The 20,081-nt window shown below is 40.9% G+C and overlaps 1 protein-coding gene across 1 annotated transcript in view; it reads right to left on the bottom strand.

Annotated features, from left to right (window-relative positions):
• The window catches only part of PKHD1 (PKHD1 ciliary IPT domain containing fibrocystin/polyductin), a 475,332-nt gene that overhangs the window by 444,460 nt on the left and 10,791 nt on the right, over positions 1 to 20,081 (bottom strand). Inside the window, exons 6-18 of the mRNA XM_003254164.4 lie at positions 19,088 to 19,166; positions 17,740 to 17,814; positions 16,301 to 16,365; positions 15,696 to 15,735; positions 14,565 to 14,635; positions 10,905 to 11,006; positions 9,909 to 10,004; positions 7,477 to 7,618; positions 4,931 to 5,045; positions 3,352 to 3,630; positions 1,918 to 2,007; positions 1,727 to 1,817; positions 609 to 751 (exon numbers count right to left, since the gene is read on the bottom strand). Coding sequence (XP_003254212.2) covers positions 609 to 751; positions 1,727 to 1,817; positions 1,918 to 2,007; positions 3,352 to 3,630; positions 4,931 to 5,045; positions 7,477 to 7,618; positions 9,909 to 10,004; positions 10,905 to 11,006; positions 14,565 to 14,635; positions 15,696 to 15,735; positions 16,301 to 16,365; positions 17,740 to 17,814; positions 19,088 to 19,166 — 1,388 coding nt within the window. The remainder of the gene's footprint in view (positions 1 to 608; positions 752 to 1,726; positions 1,818 to 1,917; positions 2,008 to 3,351; positions 3,631 to 4,930; positions 5,046 to 7,476; positions 7,619 to 9,908; positions 10,005 to 10,904; positions 11,007 to 14,564; positions 14,636 to 15,695; positions 15,736 to 16,300; positions 16,366 to 17,739; positions 17,815 to 19,087; positions 19,167 to 20,081) is intronic.

Here is a 20,081-nt window from a genome sequence, read left to right as displayed (position 1 = left end):
GCAGGAGAATGGCGTGAACCCGGGAGGCGGAGCTTGCAGTGAGCTGAGATTGCGCCACTGCACTCCAGCCTGGGCGACAGAGCGAGAATCCGTCTCAAAAAATAAAATAAAAAATAATGACAACAATTAGAGTAACAATAATTAGCCTTCACTGGGTCCTAACTGTGCAGGTACTTTACTAGATTATCTCATTTAATCTATACCACAGTCCTGAGAGATAGACCACATTACTGTCCATTTTACAGATGAGTAAATGAAGGCATACTGTACTTAAGACAGACTTGGAAGGCACATTGGGTGTGGAATCAGGATTTAAAACCAGACACAGTCTGCACTCTTAGAGATCAAAGAAAATATTGTAGCAAATAAAGTTTCACAAGTCTCACAGCTAATACAAAGGCATTTCCAGGTAACAACACACAAGTGGGGGGCCAGTGGTGTCCGTTCATACCTGAAACAGCAGTCAAGAGACCTAGAACCTCAGCCTGAAACAGCCTGGGCAGATCACAGCAATCATTCCTTTGTGCTTCTGAGTTTTCAGTCTCGAATCCAGAGAGCAATACCAATACCTACCCACCTGACCCAGAAGCACAAAGACTGCTACTCACGTGTGTATACTGATCTAGCCGATAGCCCTTCTGGGCAGCCGGGGGAGTTAGGACAAGGTGTCGAGGCTGACAGAGGCTGAACCTGCCACAGAAGGGCTCCATCCCACTGGTGAGGTCCCCATCAGAGTTGGCAACTTCTGGGCCTGGATGCAGTTCAGATAAAATAGAAAGACAGGCATAGCTGTTAAACAAGACAGAGCTTCCTGATATGTGTGCATGAGGATTTTAGAGTATCTCACTTAAGAAAACCCCCGTTCTAACCCAATTACCCATGCAACCTTGAGTAAGTAACTCAACCTCTCTGAGCCTCAGTTCCTCAACTCTAACTCCCCAGCATCCTTGATTTCTAGCTCAGTTAGGGACAAAGTTGTTGGCACAAGAAGACTTTAGAGCAGGAGTTTTCAACCTCAGCACTATTAATATTTTAGGGGCTGGATAATTCTTTGTTGTAGGGGCTGTCCTGTTCACCATGATATGGGCCCCTCAGCCCTGGGAGAGCTGGCCACAGCATGAGTGCTCAGCACCCCTGGCTTGAAGGCTCCAGCTGTAAGAAACTCATTCTGTGTTCCTGGAGCCTTGAAAATCCTTTAGCATTTTCTCTGTGTAGAAGGATATGAAAAACTATTGAGAAGCAAAAAGACAAGGAATATCAAGATGGAAGAGGTGTTCAAAAATAACTAGAATTTAGTTCACCTTAGTAGTAGTTTTAAAAACATACCCTCACATTTTAAGAATTTCTTAAGACTACTTTCTTAAGTAGTAATTCCTTTAGATGTAATTTGAAGAAGATTAGTATGGTTTTGGCTATGTTTGCATGTTTCTCACCTATGTCTTTGATCTTTTCCCACCGTGTGGCATGGGGAGTATAGGAGGGTGCTGCGCTCTACCTCACAGCCCAGGAGGAATGCCTTTCCTTTCTACTGACACCCACTGAGCATCACCCTCCCAAGCACAGTGCAGTGCAGTCCCTCAGCCACTCAGTGTCCAAATCCAGGTTTCATATTTTTTTTTACTCTGTTATCACCTTGGAGAGGAAATGGGGATTGTTCTCATTTTATAGCAAGAAAGCAGACCATGATGAAAAAGACAATCAGAATGTGTGAAGCCAGGGACAGCACCTCCTTCAAATCCAAGCCGGAGAAGGATGTTAGCCCAAAGGGGTTCCAGTTTGCATTTTACTGCAAGTAACTCCTCAATGGTTGTTTGAATCTATTACAAAGGAAAAAATGCCAGGAATTTATATCATGAGTATAAAGACCACCCCCAGTTCTCCCACCCCCATCCCTCATTTTTTGAAGAAGTCTCCCACCAGATGGGCTGTGGCATTTGCAGGGATTGGCTGACTAGAGACATTGTCCCAAGTAAGGAAGAAGTTTCCTCTGCCTGACACATTCAGCACCTACAAAAGTCAAGAGAGACAAGAATAAATGACAGTGCTAATTAAGCCAGAGAGACAATCTAAGAACACAGGACATTCCTCCTCAGCTTGCTATTTCCTTTTTATTGTAATTTTAACTTTTAAATGCTTTAACATTCAGAAATCTCTGAGGAACACAGCGTCATAACCTAATGAGAACTTTTGTTGGAATAATAGAGATGTCAGTCTCCCTATTTATCTGTGCCCCTTGATTGAGAATATGAGATGTAACAGTTGCCACTGAATGCTGCACTTTCAGCCCCTCTCACCAATTGCTTTCTCCCAAGGGTAGCCTGGCAGGCAGAAGCAACTCCATGGCATGCACCCTCTCTTGGAGGCTTATGCAGTCTCTGCTTTGCTTCCAACACATCAACACATTCCCTGTAGGGCACATTATACTTTTGCTACTGAGTAAGTTCTATGCAGCTTTTTTTTTTTTAGATGGAGTCTCACTCTGTCACCAGGCTGGAATGCTGTGGCGTGATGTCAGCTCACTGCAACCTCCGACTCCCTGGTTCAAGCAATTCTCCTGCCTCAGCCTCCCAAGTAGCTGTGATTACAGGCACATGCCACCATGCCCAGCTAATTTTTGTATTTTTAGTAGAGACGGGGTTTCATCATGTTGGCCAGGATGGTCTCGATCTCTTGACCTTGTGATCAGCCCGCCTTGGCCTCCCAAAGTGCTGGGATTACAGGCGTGAGCCACTATACCCGGCCAGCTTTTAATCTCTTAAATCACTTGTTACTTTCTACTTTGTTCTATGGTTATTTGTGTACATGTTTTACTATTAGACTGTAAGCTTTAGAGGGCAGAGTTCATATTGATTTGTCTTTGTACACCAAAAAGTGAACAACAAAAAACTATAATACATAAAAACTCTTCAACAAAAATATGGGGCACAGCTCAGAGACCTAAAGGACAGGACATTTTCAAAGTAGACTTAGAAAACACAGCCTATAGGGAAATAGGACCTGAATCAGTCAAAAATTACGGAATTTAATGTGTATATGCTCACATGCATGCATGCACACGTGTCGGGCGTGTGTTTAGAGGACCTTGTCTCTTTTCTGGGAAATAAGTTTCTAAAAGAAGACTTACTTGGAACTTAAATTCCTAAAACTAACTCAATGAGTAAGATAATCTCAGGAATAAGACATCACGTTTTGGTAAACATCTTCACAATGCTGTTAAAGAGATATCCTATTTCTTTGACAGCAAGGTTATAATGACCCTTCAGGTCCCCAGGCTCCCAGTCAGTGCTCCTGCTACGTGGGACTTTATTCCTTCCAGAGTTCAGCTCCATGGGACTGGGAAGAGACACAGACCTGTACTTCTGGAAGCCTCTGGGCTCGGACTCGGATCTGGTGTTTCTCCCGTAGGTAAGTGGTGACCACATCAGGATTCAGCCAGGTGTTGTGAATCTGGACACCAATCCTCATCCCCCTGCTTGGGGCTATCCCATGATGCTCTGCTTCCAGGTAATACTTGGCTCCACCCAACAGCTCCAACTTGGGAGACTTCTGCTGCCAGGTCCCTTCATCCCCATTCTGCTCCCAGGAGTCAAACCAGTCAGCAGTGCCAACGCTGATGGAGGCCACTTTCACCTGTGCCCAAATAAGCATATCATGATCCATACTATGAAGCTTCCAGGCATCTCTTTCTCAGACACTGAGTGTCTGAACTGCTACTAACAAAACAGTTTTGAACTGGTCTGCCTTTTAACATAACATAACCCAGTTACCTCGGCCCTGTGGTTATTTATGCTTCTCCAGCTCTCTATTTATCTATCATCTATATATATATATATATGTATATTTCAATTGAGTAGTACTCAAATGAGACTAGATGGGCCATGTTCAGAGAAGGAACAACCAACCTAAACCCTAGGATTACATGACACTATGGAGAAGGTAGTATTAAGCTCTTCAGAGACCTGGAATGACTTGATCACATCAAAATCTATGACATTTCTCCAATAAACTAGCAAATCAATTTCAAAGAAACATAGTAATAATTTGAGGAAAATATTGTGATTCTTTGTCAATAGCATAAGTGCATTTTGGCTGCTGTTAAAGGCATCTTTTCTTATCCTTCAGTGTTGATGGGGAATTCCTACATATAGCTGCCTACATCTCCACCCAAAATTAGTGGAAAAGGCACAAGTTTTGGAGTCAGGTAAATTTGGGGTTGAATCCTGAATGTGCCTTTTGCTATCCAAGTGGATTGGGCACACAATCTTTCTTTTTTTCTTTCTTTTTTTTTTTTTTTTTTGGTCTCACTCTGTTGCCCAGACTGGAGTGCAGTGGCAGCCACAACTGCCCAAGGCTCAGGTGATCCTCCTGCCTCAGCCCCTCAAGTAGTTGGGACTACAGGCATGCACCACCATGCCTGGCTAATTTTTGTATTTTTAATAGAGACAGGGTTTTATCATGTTGCCCAAGCTGGTCTCAAACTCCTGGGCTCAAGTGATCTGCCTGCCTCAGCCTCCCAAAGCACTAAGATTACAGGCATGAGCCACCACACCTGGCCCACACAATCTTTCTAAGCCTCAATTTCTTCATGTGGAAAAGATACATACATATCTCTTTGTGTATATATGTGTATATACACACAAACACATACGTAATATATACGCATATATATATACATACATACATTTTGCACAGATGCAGTGAAAACTAGAGACAAGGTCTATAAAAGATGTAGCATAATATTTGGCTTACAGTAAATGCTCAATAAATAGTAGGTTCACGTTCAAATTCTTTTTCAACAATTAAAGTTCCTGATCATCCAATGTCATGTTAAACTATCTGTAAAACATGAGAGCCTTAACTTTGATTCTTTCTTTCTTCATGGGTATAGGACTGGCAACAGAGAAAAGGAAAATGAGAAGACAGTGAGTACCTTAGTCCTTGGTTCCTCTGACCAACTGAAATGCAAGGAAGCTTGGCTGTCTGCCTGAATCCAGAAAGTGTAATTATTTGTCTCTGGAGCCACAAAGAACCCACTGAGCCGTGCTCTGTAAAGTGGAAGATCGTAGAGTCAAGCAAGAGTAACCAAGGCCTGAATCACTGAACCAACAAATGTCTGCCCTTGTACTTTGTCTTCTTTTATGGTAATGAAGAACAACCTGATTCTTATGCCACATGATTGCCCAGAATATTCTAGAAAGAGATATAGCACCTGCCTAGTCTCAGTAGCCCAATACATCTCTACATTGGACACGAATCCCCTTGCTGTTGTGTCATGTTTGGGAAAGTTGTAGCCACAGCACACAGCTATACGGAGGCTTAGCTGATAAAACCACCTAACACAGCTATTGCAGGCCCTGGATTGTGGTAGAAGCTCAATCTATAGTAAATATTATTCTTATTATTAGAAATAAAGACAGATTGCTTATCAGAATTTGCTCTGAGCTTACCGGCTACCTCAACACCTGCAGACAGCATTTTTCTAATTAAAAATATTATGATCACCAGATAAGCATCAATTCAAAATGTCAACAATTTCAAATTAAAACCCATAAGATGCAACTTTGAAGAAGATTACAGGCAATTTCATAAAACATTTTTAAAAGATCATATTTTTAATATTTAAATTCCAGCAACCTAATATTATAGGCAGATATAGTTAAGGAACTGATTAGACTGTGTAAATAAATACCAAGAATATTTTCTGATAATGCTATTTTCTTAAATCTTCAGATCAATATAAAGATGTTTTTAAATTTTGCTTTAATGTATATACATTATCTTTATTTTTGAGACAATTTTATACCTAAAAATAGCTTCAAAAATAACTATTTTAAAGGTCCACAATATAATTACATTAACTTACCAATAAATAAATATTTTAATTTTTTAATTTAAAATTTTTAGATTTTAAAGAGATTAATGAGAGAGGGAATGGAAAATTAGTTACTACCTGGCTTGTGGTTCCTCAAAATGGCAGTTAAAGGGACATACCCTGCAAGACCTACTATAGAAGTCGAAATGTTCTTTTGCCTTTTGGGGTAGGCTGACTCACTCCTTAACACTCCCAAATACACCAAATGTAGCTGAAAGATTTTCCTTTGAACATTATTAAATGGTCGTTAAAAACTATGATAAAGATGAATTATTAGGTGCTACAATGGACCACAAATTAACTGCCACATTTTTGTTTCTTTGTTTAAAGACAGAGTCTCACTCTGTTGCCCAGGCTGGAGTGCCGTGGTGTGATGATGGCTCACTGCTGCCCCAAACTCCTGAGCTCAAACAATTCTCCACTTCAGCCTCTCAAGTAGCTACAGGTGCACACCACCACCCCTGACTAATTTTTTATTTTTTACTTTTTAGAGACAGGGCCTAGTCCCAAACTCCTAGACTCAGGCGATCCTCCTGCCTCAGCCTCCCAAGTAGATGGGATTACAGGCTCAAGCCATAGCATCCAGCCTTAACTGCTACTTTAAAACCATAAACTCATGGTTAAGTACCTAGTAAGTAAGGCTTCAGGAGACACTTTCCTGCTCACAGATTACCAACCCTACTTGGCTTATTCAATGCCTAAAAATTCTCTAAGCTTTTCATTACACAATTGAGTTGAAATCTATTAGACTGGTACAAAAGTAATTGCAGTTTTCGCCATTACTTTCAATGGTAAAAATGGTAAAATATTTGGAGGAGGTCACAGACTGGCTGAAATTCACACTCATGAGTCACAGCCATCCTCTCTAAGAGGGATTTCAAAGGGAAAAGAGATCCGTCGTTCAGTAAAGGATCTATCCTTCAACATATACACTGAGAACACACTAAGGAAACAGTGTTCTAAGCAATTTTCAAGCTTTTATATTTTTAAGCTTACTTTAGAATACTAGAAATTTTGCCTACATCCTCAAAGGGACTAAAAAGACTAAAGGAATTACACACCATTAAACAGGAAAATTAGAATCATGATGCCATCACTACTACTGAAAACAACGTCTCACAGAACCTGCAAGAGCTTCCCCTGCTATACAAGGGCCATTGGGTTGACCTTCAGCACAGGAAGGTTGTTCCTACAGAATGCTGCCTAGACTTTGCTCCCTCATGTACCCAAAGGGCGAATTCTTGGATCTTTCTTTGGCATCAACCAGATGTTAGTTTTACCTCTTAACCATGTACCTAAAGCATGTTTTACTCTGCTGTCTTTCAAGTCTCCCGGCCTGCTCAGCTCAATGTTCGCTGATAATCATCTCCAAAACAGATTGTAAACTCAGTTGTGGAAAATACATTTTACATATTGATCAAAATTTGTCCCTGCACTAGCATGACCAACACTGATTGAGAATACTCTCAAACTCTGTTGTTGTTGAATTGGCTAGTGTTATAAACTCCTGGAAATCTCGATACCTTCCTTATCTGTCTCCTAGCCTCACCTAGGTTAGTAAAGGTGCTTTTGATGTGGGCTCCCCGACTTTTCCTACAACATACCTGAAAGGTTGTCCTTCCTTTGACCAAAACCCAAATGGAGAACTGGCATTAGGGACAATCTGCCACCTGTACCCTGGGGTGGCTTCAGTCAGTTCCAATCCCTCAACAGCATCTCCAACTTCAAAAAGAAGCCCTCGATTGCCTGTAAGACATGTAGATCTGATAAACATTACAGGGCACACCTTCCCAAATTGGGGAACTACTTTATTTCAAATTACAAGGTGAAAGATGACCCAGATGCTACCTGTAAAGGTGAGTCAACCTGGAGCCAGATAGAGTAGTTATACGAAAGGTTCTGTAGTTAATATGAAATACAAATGTTCTGGAAAGCAGTAAACATTCCATGGGTTAGGAGTTAGCCTTTTTAGCAAGAGTGCCTAGAGAAGAGAATCAAGTCCTGGAGAAAATGTGAATGAGCAAACAGAAGCTGAGGCTGAGTAAAAGGAGGACAGTGTGACTGTGTGCTGTTGACGTGGCTTGGCCTTGTGCTTCCCAAAGCCGGAAGTGGGCTTCAGTATCTTTTAAGGCCCAGTTCCGCTGTGAAATTCAATTCTTTAAAGTCCTTTTTTTTCCCATAACATTGGCAATCCTTAAGTTTCTCAAGTGTCATGGCCTCAATTTGTGGACCTGCACACAGAGCCAAATATGTGTCATGCTGCTATTATGTGACATTTTAAATGATATTGTATTAATTTGTATTTTGTATTAAGCAAACCCTGAGGCCAAAGGCACAGGTACAATCAATATTGAATGCTAACTTGGGCTGAGGGTAAAACTCTGGAATCACAGCTAGACGTGTAGCTTTGAGCAAATTCCTTGATGTCCTTGCGTCTTCATTTTCTCATGCATCAAAATGGGACCAATAATAAAATAGCAATAATACACTAGGACCAAGGGAAAATATATACTCAAAGAGCCTGGAATACAGTAAGTGCTCAATAAAGGTAATTATGGTAATTATTATTTTAAACTAATACTGTTGTTCCTCAACAACTCCTAAAAGGGAGAGGTGGATAAGGAATAAACAGAAAAGTAAGAGTATATTTTGAAAATATTACTTTAAACTAGGGTTTCTCAACCCCAGCACTATTGATATTTTAGGCTGGGTAACTGTTGTGAGGGGGTGTCCTGTGCATTGCAGAATGTCTAGCAGCTTTCCCGGCCTCTGCCCACTAGATGTCAGTATCATCACCACCACCACCACTTCCGGTCTAACAGCCAAACATGTTTCTACACATTGCTACGTGGCCCCGGAGGGGCAACATTGCCCCTGGTTGAGAACAATTGGTTTCCGTAGTAATTCGCCCAGCTTCTGTGGAAGAAACTTCAAAAGCCCTTCATAAAGGACATCGTTAACTGTCAAACCAGCTGCATTCAGGAAATTATCCTACCACTACTCAAGTAGCTAAAGCAGGAAATACTCAAAAAGGGAGCAGACTCTCTATTTCCTGACAGGAAACACACATTATCTCGATTACTTGTTTCAGTAGTTTTGTTTCCTCGGATGGAAGCTTTCCCTGAGTAAAAACTGCAGATCTGGGAGCTGGAGAATTCTCAAGCCAAAACTTTGCATACATTTTCACACCTGAATGCCCTTTCTTTAGAAAGGTTTCTTCCCCTGCTGGGCAACTTTCCTTGTAGGTGCTGTGCCTCTGGAGTTGACTCTCACTGCCTGTAGTTTAACCATTAAGTCAGCCCCTTGGGCACAGATGTGCAGCCTGTGGTTCTTGGCTGGGTAACATACCAACTGCCCTTCATCCCTGACTACACTTGAGCCTTCAGTTCTAATGCTCAGCAGAAAAGTGCTCCAGTGTTGTGCTCTTAATTTGCTGCTGTAGGGTGGATGCTTTAAACAGAGAAGGAGAGCTGGAAGCTCCCTTGCCTCCTCCATTTCTGCCCATTTCAGGCATAACCTGGTGGCAACATCACAATATATCCCTGTTTCTCAAAGCAGCAGACAGATGCCCACAGGGGAGAAAAATTCATATTTAAATGCATCCCATTGTGCCCTACTCTCCGGCCTTGTCTAATGCTGTTGTTTTCAGCATAGCAGAGCACACTCTAATGCTCCTGTCTTCTTAGCCAGTGGACATGCAACTGACCCATTGAACGAAGGCAGGCAGTTTGGGGGTTTCCTCCAATAGCTATAACAATATCCTGAGGGCAGTTATGCTTTCTAGACCATGGTCTCTTCTGGACGCCACTGGCCATACAGCTGGCTGGGGCTAGAAGTGCAATGTCACTAAGCACCTGAATAAAGCTAAGAGCCTTCCTGAAAGGAGAGCCTTGACAATGGTATCGTGGACCCAGGGCTCACTGAGTAAGCCAGTCAAATAGATGAGAAAGAATTCAAACACTTTTATTTCTACTTGTCAGCCCATCATGATTAAAGATATTCAGAGTTTATTGAACAGCTCTGGTGGCTTCCTTACCTGGCTGAGGGGTGGTGAGCCTCGCATCTTTTCCTGGAGCCCGAGTAGTGCACTCAATCTTCCTGGGAGACACGTGTCTAATATCACAAGGAATGCCTAAAGGGAATTAAAGAAATTTATGTGTGTGTGTGTGTGTGTGATGTGTGTGTGTGTGTGTGTGTGTATACATGTATATGTATATGTGTGTGGGTATATGTATAATTATATATATATAGAGAGAGAAAGAGAGAGAGGCAGTGGGAAGATGTGATGGCAAGACCAGACTGAAGTAGACAGGCTCCTATTCTAAGGCAAAGGGCTGGATGTGGATGGAATAGCAAAAGTTGTCACCCCAATTGAAGGAGAAAAGAGAGAGTGCAGAGCAGCAGAGCACAGGGCAGCTTGGAGAATTCAGAAGGAAAGCCATGCAATGGAGAGCTCTTCATTGGGGACGTACTGAACCACTTAGCTGAGCATGGGAGGTAAGTGTAACATGACAGTGTGAGGACACCCTTGGTGTCACCAACTACAGAAGCATCCCACCTACTACAGGACCTGGCAAAACAAAAGGCTCTAGACAGGTCCACAAAAGGGTTTGCCAAGGTTGGGGTGTGGGGGATTTCCAGAATAATCTGCATAGCAAATGCCCACCCACTCTTGCTTGTCTATATCAAGATAGCTAACAAGGGAGAGTGAAGAGAGGGGCTGTTTTCAGTAGAAGTAAACCTTTGTCAAGAAGGAGCTGTACTTCTTTCTTTCTCTTCACTCACAAGATAGGGGCACCTGAGGGAATTGCCTGTGCATTGTGAGTGTGTCTACAGGACATTCTGTTCCTGTGACCCATGTACTGTAGGACCGAAATCCCACCTGGTCTCAACCAAACACATGACTTATCAAACATGGTAAGTCAGAAGGGGCAAAGCTTGCTTCCTCCTGCATCCCCCATGCCATACAGACATATACTCTCCTAGAGCATCTAAAACTATGAACTATTTTCAGCCATTTCAACATAGTTACCTGCAATGGTAACCTGGGCAGAACTGTGAAAAAAGTCTCCTGTAATTGTGATGTCTGTTCTTCCCCCAAGGCTCCCAGTTTCTGGAAACACAGATAATATTTCTGCAAGAGTTAAAGAAAAAAAAAGTAAGCTTCCAAATATAGACCAGAATATGACCTAGATAATAATATAATCCCAGCTGCTTGGGAGGCTGAGACAGGAGAATTGCTTGAACCCAGGAGGCGGAGGTTGCACTGAGCTGAGATGGCACCACTGCACTCCAGCCTGAGTGACAGAGCGAGACCCTGTCTCAAGAAAACATAAAATAAAAAATTTAAAAAAAGAAATTACCTACAGGAGATATTAATAATTTATTTCTTACTTTAACTTTCTAAGTCCAGCAACAGTTGAATTTTTTTCTAGTAATAACTGTTTAAAAATGCACATAATAAGAAAAAGACCAGAAGTATATATTATCGAGGATCAATATTTGAAAGGAAGGGGAAATGTGGAGTCATTCATGGTATCAGCAAAAGCCCCTAGGTCATGACGTTTTCTCAGAAAATCTGTCTCCTGACCTCAAGGACAATATTGACAAGTCAGGGAACAGTAAGTCACAACACAAGGAGGAATCAACTTTGGGTACACTGGGAAAGGCTTCAGTTCACCCATATGAATCCGTAATTTGCTCTAAGCAGAAGACTGAATTTCACTGTCTTTAGGACCCCCCCAGTCTTCCCCACACTGAATGCTCCTTCTCCACATGCACCTCACACCTCATACCCAGTTCTTTCATGCTGCTCCTGATTGTTTGAAATTGCCTACAGTGGCTTAGGCCTGTAATCCCAGAACTTTGGGAGGCCGAAGCCAGTGGCAGGTGGATCACCTGAGGTCAGGAGCTTGAGACCAACCTGACCAATATGGTGAAACCCTGTCTCTACTAAAAATACAAAAATTAGCCGGGTTCCGTGGTGTGCACCTGTAATCCCAGCTGCTTGGGAGGCTGAGACAGGAGAATTGCTTGAACCCAGGAGGCGGAGGTTGCACTGAGCTGAGATGGCACCACTGCACTCCAGCCTGAGTGACAGAGCGAGACCCTGTCTCAAGAAAACATAAAATAAAAAATTTAAAAAAAGAAATTACCTATAGTAATATGACACATAGTCCCCAGAATTTAGCTTTATCTCATTCTTTCCTCTCCTATGATCAAGCTTTGACATTTCTAAGATTCATTCCCTCCAGAGAAGAGGAGTTGCATTTTGTGTAAACTGAAGGTACAAAAGCTAATGATGAATGGTTACCCCTGAAAAATAGACATTTTAGGAGGTTATTTTATACTGCTTTTTGTCTTGCCCATGAGACAAAGCAGAGGAGACATATGGAGGCAAAGATTGATCCCTTACACTCAGATATCAAAATTCACTGCTAAACCATAATAACACCCTGCTTTTAACCCACTATTTTATAATTTCTTTTTTTTTTTACACTAGCACTGGAATTTTGTATCAGCTTTACGTAGAGATTAACACATTCTTTTGTTATGCATTCAAAATTACACAGATCAAAAACAAAACAATTTATGAAGTTCTTAAACTTTCAACATAGTTGTAGATATTTGATAATTTTTTTCAACATTCACAGAGCACCTATTATATGGTACTAGGGATATAAAGATGAATACAAAATAGTTCCTGTCCTCGAGAAGATCAGCATGGTAAGGCACGTATGCAAAACTATCAGTTAATACCTTGGGTCAAAGAAATTAGAGAGTATATGAAAGAACAGAGAAGTTTGGGAGTAGGATGGGAGTATTGAGGTGTAGAAGAAAATGTTTAGAGATGACACTAATCTGAGTCTTATAGGATGAATTAGAAGTGGCCTAGCGAAGAGGAGAAGGAGAGGGCATTTAAAGCAAAAGATAGCCTGAGTGTGGACAGAAGAAATTGCACAGTGCATGTTAAGTGTGGCTGGAGTATGAGAGACAGAGATAGAGCTGAGAAACAGACAAGGAGGACATCAGAAGTTTGGCCCATTTCCAGTAGGGGATAGCAAGCCATAAGAGGATGGTGAGTAGGAGGGAACCATGCATCAGATACACGCTTGATGTAGAGAATGCGGGGGAGGGGCTTGAAGGGGCAGAGGGCAAGTCGGGACCTCTAGAAACCACTGCAGCATGTAACACAAGAGGTGATGGGGTCCATAAATGGACAGTTGCTGTACAGATACATCATAAATAAGAGATAAAACTGGCAGAAATTGGTGATTGAATGGATATGGAAAGGAGGAGGAAAGAGAAATTTTGGATGAATTCCAAGATTCTTGCTCCTCTACCTCTTTAGACGACTTTTGGAATAAGAAGGATAAGCACCACTTTGTCAATTTTAGAGATGCTTAATTAAGGCTCAAAAAGCTTAAAAGGCTTAACCACACTCAACTAGTGATTGAATGTCAGCCCCTGAGGAGCTCAGCCCAGGGCTCTTCATGGCTGTCTACACCCTCTCTTCCCACAGCCTACTCTGCTGTGAAGAAGTTCTGGCCTGTGAGTCCTGATCCCAAGAAGACATTGGCCCTGGAAATGTAAAAAAGCTGTGTCGTCAGAGATACCTGTCAGGCTATCAATCATTCTAGGGTTTGATAGCGATGGGCAGGCTCACAAAAACCTTGGAATGGAGTGGCAAGAAGAGGGTGCTTCCCACCATATATTGGCTATGGACATAAGATTTGGAATTAGAACTACACATTCTAGCACTAAGACCTTTGGCTTTGGACAAGATACTTTGTTTATCTGAGTCTGTTTCCTTATCTGTAAAATGGGGCTAATGTTAATCCATCTCATAGTTAAGTGAAATAAATATTGAGATTGTATGTAAGACACTTAACAAGGTCTGACATTCTTCCTGTAGCAGCTATCACTATCACCATCACCTTGGGCGCTTCTTCAAACTTACCCCAAGCAGACTAGTAATACTGTTTAAAGAAAGGAAAAGTCAGAGTCAAAATGCAGCTGTTGCAGGATTAGGCTATCTAGAGAGTAAATGACATTTTCTCCATGACCTGTGAATTATCTTGCACTTTTGACAAAGGTAGATTTTGATTGCTTCTGGAATCTGAACCTACCCCCACAGACATTTCTTCAGTGGCCATGTGACTGTATTCCATTCTAGGATCTAAGTATTCTTTAGTAGCCAGCTTTCTACTACGAAATCGAGTTCACAATTCCAAGCAAGCTTCCAATTTCCACATTCATTTTTTTAGTATGAGGGTTTACTCATCAGATGGCAACAGAACAGCTTAATATCAATATTAGTCATATATTGTTGAATGAATGCTCAGAGATGGATGTTAAAGTAACTGGAAAGATGTGCTTTAAGATTTTTTAAGTGCCACCTTTTTTCTTTTACTTTCAGAAGACAGAATAAGGCAAGATTCTCCTTTCTTTTATTCAGTTAATATCCATAGAATTTGTATAGAAGTTTATTATCAAGTCTTTTTTAATATATTAACTAAACCTGACATGGATACAAGCAATTTAATCTCAACCAAAAACACCAGGCTGTCTATGATTGTAGGGACAGCTTTGGGTGTTAATGGTCATCAAGAAATGGCCAAAAGATAGGGAAGGAGGGGCCAACATTGAGTGAGGCACAAGGGAAGGGGTACTTGGTGAAGGGGAATAGTACCTGAGTGTGTCTGGTATAGGAAAAGGTCCTGTTTAGCACTGATCAGCCATGCCTTCTTGTGGACCATTGACCTTCGAAAAAGACAAAGTTCTGTTTTGAATGAAAATATCAACTGGGATTGCATTGTTGGCTGCCTGAAAGGAAGATTGGGAACTAACCTCTATCGATATTTAGAACAGTTGAAATAGCAGCTCCCTTGGATGACTAAAGAACAATACCAACAGGACAAAGTTGTTTTCTGATATATAAAATTATCATATGGGAATAATGCCTGCTTCATAGGGTGTCCCAAATGTTCAATGAAATGATGAGTGTGAGAGGGCCTAGTACTTAGTTGGCCTATAGTCAATACTCAATAGACATTAATTTTATTTCTTCCAAAATGAGAAAGAGAGAAAATCTCCATACTTTGGGCTGTATAGCTATAATTGTCACTGTCATTACAATGCAATTATTATCAATTAGACCCTATGCTTTTAACAGAAACACCTGTCAAATTATGTAGGGGCAAAATATAAGGTAAGGATTCAGAATTCCAGAATGCTAATTTATCACTTCAAAGTGTGATAAAATGTGGACCCCTTCCATTTTCAAGAAGGCACTTCCTAGATGGTACAATGTATTTCACGAAACCATGTTCCTTATAAGATACTTGTGACAGTTTTCAACCTACAGTACTTTGAAATTACTTAAGATTCAATTCCCAAAATTCTGCACCACCACCATATTGAAACACACATTGCCTACAGATTAGTGCAGAGGACACAATTTTATTCACCCAAGCAAAAAAGTCAAGGAGGACCCCGTCTCTACTAAAAAGTACAAAAAATTAGCCGGGCGTGGTGGTGGGCGCCTGTAGTCCCAGCTACTCGGAGAGGCTGAGGCAGGAGAATGGTGTGAACCCGGGAGGCGGAGCTTGCAGTGAGCCGAGATTGTGCCACTGCACTCCAGCCTGGGCAATAGAGTGAGACTCGGTCTCAAAAAAAAAAAAAGTCAAGGAGGTACATGTGGCCTCATTATACTATTCTGTTTGTCTATGTTTAAAATTTTCCATCATAAAAAGATAAACAAAGTAAGCAAGATGATATAAAATGAGGACAAATTTGCCTATTTCTATACCCAGTTACTTACTTTCCTTTGTTAAATACTGAGAAACTAACGTTCTGGGAGCCTGTAACACAAAGAAACACACATTAACTCAGAAATCTGCACGAATCTTCTGGGCCAGGCCATTGCTTTCATAAGCCCAAAGACTCCAATATCATCAAATTACCACCCAAACCTGTAATTTCTTTAGTGGTTCCCCCCTGCAAAAAAAAAAAAAACAAAAAAACAAAAAACAAAACAAAAAAAAAAAACACCCCATAAGTTTAGCATCATTAGCAATGTGGACTTCAAGCAATAAAAGGGCAAATGTAGTATTGCATAGCAGGGAAGAGCCCAGGCTTGGAGTTAGATGGAGCATCATTTAAATATTGATTTACTGGTAACTAACTTCAATTTTTCTCACCTGCAAAGCCAAAAATAATCCCACCAACTTCACAGTTGTATGTGAGCATTAAACTAGTTTCTATATGAGCTGTTTCATATGGTAGTGTTTTCCAGGGAATTCTTAACAAATAGTAATTATTGTTATTATTATTATCCTCATGAGAACCAATCTTGCAATTGCTTTTGTCTGGATACAGAGAAAGAAATGGGTAAGACTTTAAAATTATGTTACTTCTCTAACAGACCGATGTAATCGCCTTCCACATGGCACTGCAGAGTCCCAAGACCATGGTCCTCCTGAATAGGATAACTAAGGAAAAGACAAACAGAGGTAAGAATGACCAGACAACTCACTACCAGAAGATCTGACTCTTTAATCAGGAAAGTAGACAGCAAAAGAAAACCAAATTTGCCAGAGAAAATGGTAGATACAGAAGGTATAATGAGTTCATTAGGGCAAATGCTTAGGGTAATACTAACTAGTATTACCCTATATATATACTAGTTAGTAATACCCTAAGCATTTGCACTAGTGCTAACTAGTATTACTCTAAGCATTTGGTCCTTTCTTTTCAAATGTGTCATATGACAAATATAACAAAACCTTTATTTTTAAAAAATCTGTTATCAAGTATCAACCCCATAAAGGACAATTCTGAGCAAACAAAATGCAGACACAAGGAAGACTACACACAAGTGCAGAATTTGGCTCTACTATACACCAGTCTGAAAAAGTGAAACCATAGAGTGTCATTCTTGTAATGGCCTCAAAGGAGGAGCAACACACCCTGTCCAGAGTGAAGTAAAAATCCAGCAAAACATCGGGTATTTAAACTGGAGAGTGTAGACACTTATTTCTAAATTTTTTAGTTATTTTTACCCTTGGCTAGTCACTGAAGTATAGTGGTTAAGATCATGAACTCTGGAGGCTGATTAGTTAGACAGGGTTCAAATCCCAAGTCTGTCACTTGCTGTCTGTGAGACCTTGTGCAAGTTACTTAACTTTTCTGTGTCTCAAATTCCTCATCTATAATGTGAGACTAATAACCACACATACTCCCAAGATTATTGGGTGACTTCAATGTAAAGCATTCGAGCAGAGCTTGGCCTATAGTAAGCCCCTAACAAGTATTAGCTATGTGTTTTCAAGGAAGGTTTTGGCATCCCCTTCAATATGCACTTTGAATCAATCCCTGTGTCTTTTTCAGTAGTCTAAAGATAAGGTAGTAAATAGCTATGTGTGATTTATATTTAAAAAAAACAGGGCCGGGCGCGGTGGCTCACGCTTGTAATCCCAGTACTTTGGGAGGCCGAGGCGGGCGGATCGCGAGGTCAGGAGATCGAGACCACGGTGAAACCCCGTCTCTACTAAAAATACAAAAAAATTAGCCGGGCGTGGTGGCGGGCGCCTGTAGTCCCAGCTACTCGGAGAGGCTGAGGCAGGAGAATGGCGTGAACCCGGGAGGCGGAGCTTGCAGTGAGCCGAGATCGCGCCACTGCACTCCAGCCTGGGTGACAGAACGAGACTCCGTCTCAAAAAAAAAAATAAATAAATAAATAAAAATATTAAAAAAACAGATATATGGAGAGTGGGGAGAGAAAGAAAGAGAGAGAATGTGTGTGTGCTGTATCCATGTGGACGAACTTACAAGCATATGCATTGGCAAGATAATAAGACACTCACCAGCTTCCCGTCTGCTTATTTACAAGAGAGCAAGGAGTAACCCATTTGTCTCCTTGAGCTTCCAAGATCACTGGGCTGGATTAAAAAAAAATGAAAACAAAAGACAGAGATAATTGTGCAATGCTCCCAATAAACATTCCTCACAAAACTCATGGAGGAAACATGGCTATGAACACTCTCCTCGGGATTTGTCTGCACTATTGCAGGTGGCTGAAGGCGGATGTCAAGTCAAATTCTCAGCAGAGAGTAGCGATGCACTCACGGCTCATGCTTTCACACTAAACAGAAAATATTTCTCCCTTCCCAAAAAACTTTCATCATCTCCACACTGGCTATATTGGTTCTACACAGAGATAATATTGCATTTATGCCTTTATTCCCCCTTTCAAAGTCTGTATCCCAGACCAAGGCTGAGATGGGACCACCTAGCAAAATATGGCACATTCCCAAGGATGTAGTAGGAGTTTCTACCCCCGACAAGAAGAGTAGTTTTCTTGTAAGGTAAGTTGACCATTGCTTAATGCCAGAAATGTAAATCCTGAGAGTAATCAGATCATGTTCTCTTGAACTAGGGCAAAATCAGACAGACGGAGTAGAACAGAAGAGGATGCCCCCAACCCATCCAGAGTGAAGGAAAAATTAGACACCATGTATAGAATCTATGCAGCTAAGCATATAGTAAGATTATTTTCCTTCCACCTTATAAATGCTCAGTACAATTGCTTCATTTGTTGAATGATTACAGTTGCCTAGAGCTTCCTACAGCCTCTACAATTTCAACACTTTTTGTCTTGTTCTCCTCTCTCTCTAGTGTGGATGATTTAATAGTAACACTTTCCACCACGTCTCCAGTGAAGAAAGTCATGTTGACATCCTAATTATTCCCAGAAAATATTAAAAGCTCTATGGCTTTCAATACCTGTGTCCGTTTTCCTCTGATCCCACTAATACAATTTTTAAAGCACAAATGGATAACAACCAAATAAGAAAGTTATAATGGGCTTTTGGGTTTACACATCATTTTATAAAGAATCTATTTCAGGCTGAGAACAAAGGAAGGAAGGGTGAGAATTCAAAAAGAAAATCCACAGATGCAATTACAGTTCATTTCACACTGAGCCCAGAGTGACTAGTTGTCAGTAAATAAATGGACCAACTTAATCGACCAGTTGCAATTACATTAACAAAGTTTGCTGAAGCCCAGCTCATGAGGGACCATAAACTGCAAAGAGGAAAATAGCAATTCTGTGCCAACTGCTTACAATTTATTGCCATCAGGGAAGCTGGTCCCAGGAAGGCATGCAGCATGTATGGAACTAGTTAAACACAAAAACAAACACACACTTACCTATCAATGTACTCAGCATCAAAATCAAAACTTTCCAATCTTCCAGTGATAATCCAGCCATATATATGTATTAGTTTTCCTGTTTGAAGAAGAATTTTTTTTAATTTAATGGACTTAGCTCAAACTCAATGTATAATAAAAAACCATGTTTCTTTTCGGTTACATATACTCAATATGGCAAAGCAGGTCATGACCCAGAAAATTAATACTTTTAATAAATTGTACAACAGTAAGGTCAAGGGTATGATTTAGTGATCAATATTACACAATATAAAAGCTAAAATAAGCAATTGTTTCAATCACAGACTTAATCTTCTATGCATGGAGCATAGAAGGAATAATGGGTCTTCTTCGCAGTCCCAGAAAGTGTGAACGTTTCAGAAAGGAGGGGCTCATCTCCATACACTGCCCTGTTCCATTCTCTTGGCTCTGTGGAGACTATCCACCCAACATGAGATGTAAGAACAATGTGCCTTAGGTGCCCCAGGCTTCATGAGACTTTCCTCTGGGCACTTGCTAAAATGAACATGTGATGTGAAGAGGCTCATATCACACAATCTGATGGGTCTTCAGGGATCCCAAGTATGTGCCTTCCAAATAATTAGAATATTTAACCGTGTACACTTAAACCATCACAGACAATGTTTAGAGATAAGAGAATGTTGGTTAGTGAGATAAACCTCAAGGAATAGAAGAGAAAAGCATACTGAGGGACTCATGAGGTCATGAAATCCAGAAGACTGAGCCTCTTTATAGACACTGAATGCCACCAAAGAATGTGACAAAAAAGATGTTCGCTTCCTACTGCACTTGTGTGTTATTAATAAGAAGTGACTTTCATCTGCAGTCATTGGATGACTCTCACTAAAACAATAGAAACCTTTCAGAAGGTATTACAGCCACAATTGTAAAGGTGCATAGGTAGAATGACCTAATGACAGGCAAAGGTCACAGAGTTGGCAGAAACCCGGAGTCTCAAGTTTCCTGTTACTGC

Source organism: Nomascus leucogenys, chromosome 22a (genome assembly GCF_006542625.1).
Source record: "Nomascus leucogenys isolate Asia chromosome 22a, Asia_NLE_v1, whole genome shotgun sequence".
In the NCBI taxonomy this organism is placed as follows: domain Eukaryota; kingdom Metazoa; phylum Chordata; class Mammalia; order Primates; family Hylobatidae; genus Nomascus; species Nomascus leucogenys.
The sequence above is the reverse complement of the archived record's forward strand: the minus strand, read 5'-3'. Positions and strand labels throughout refer to the sequence as shown.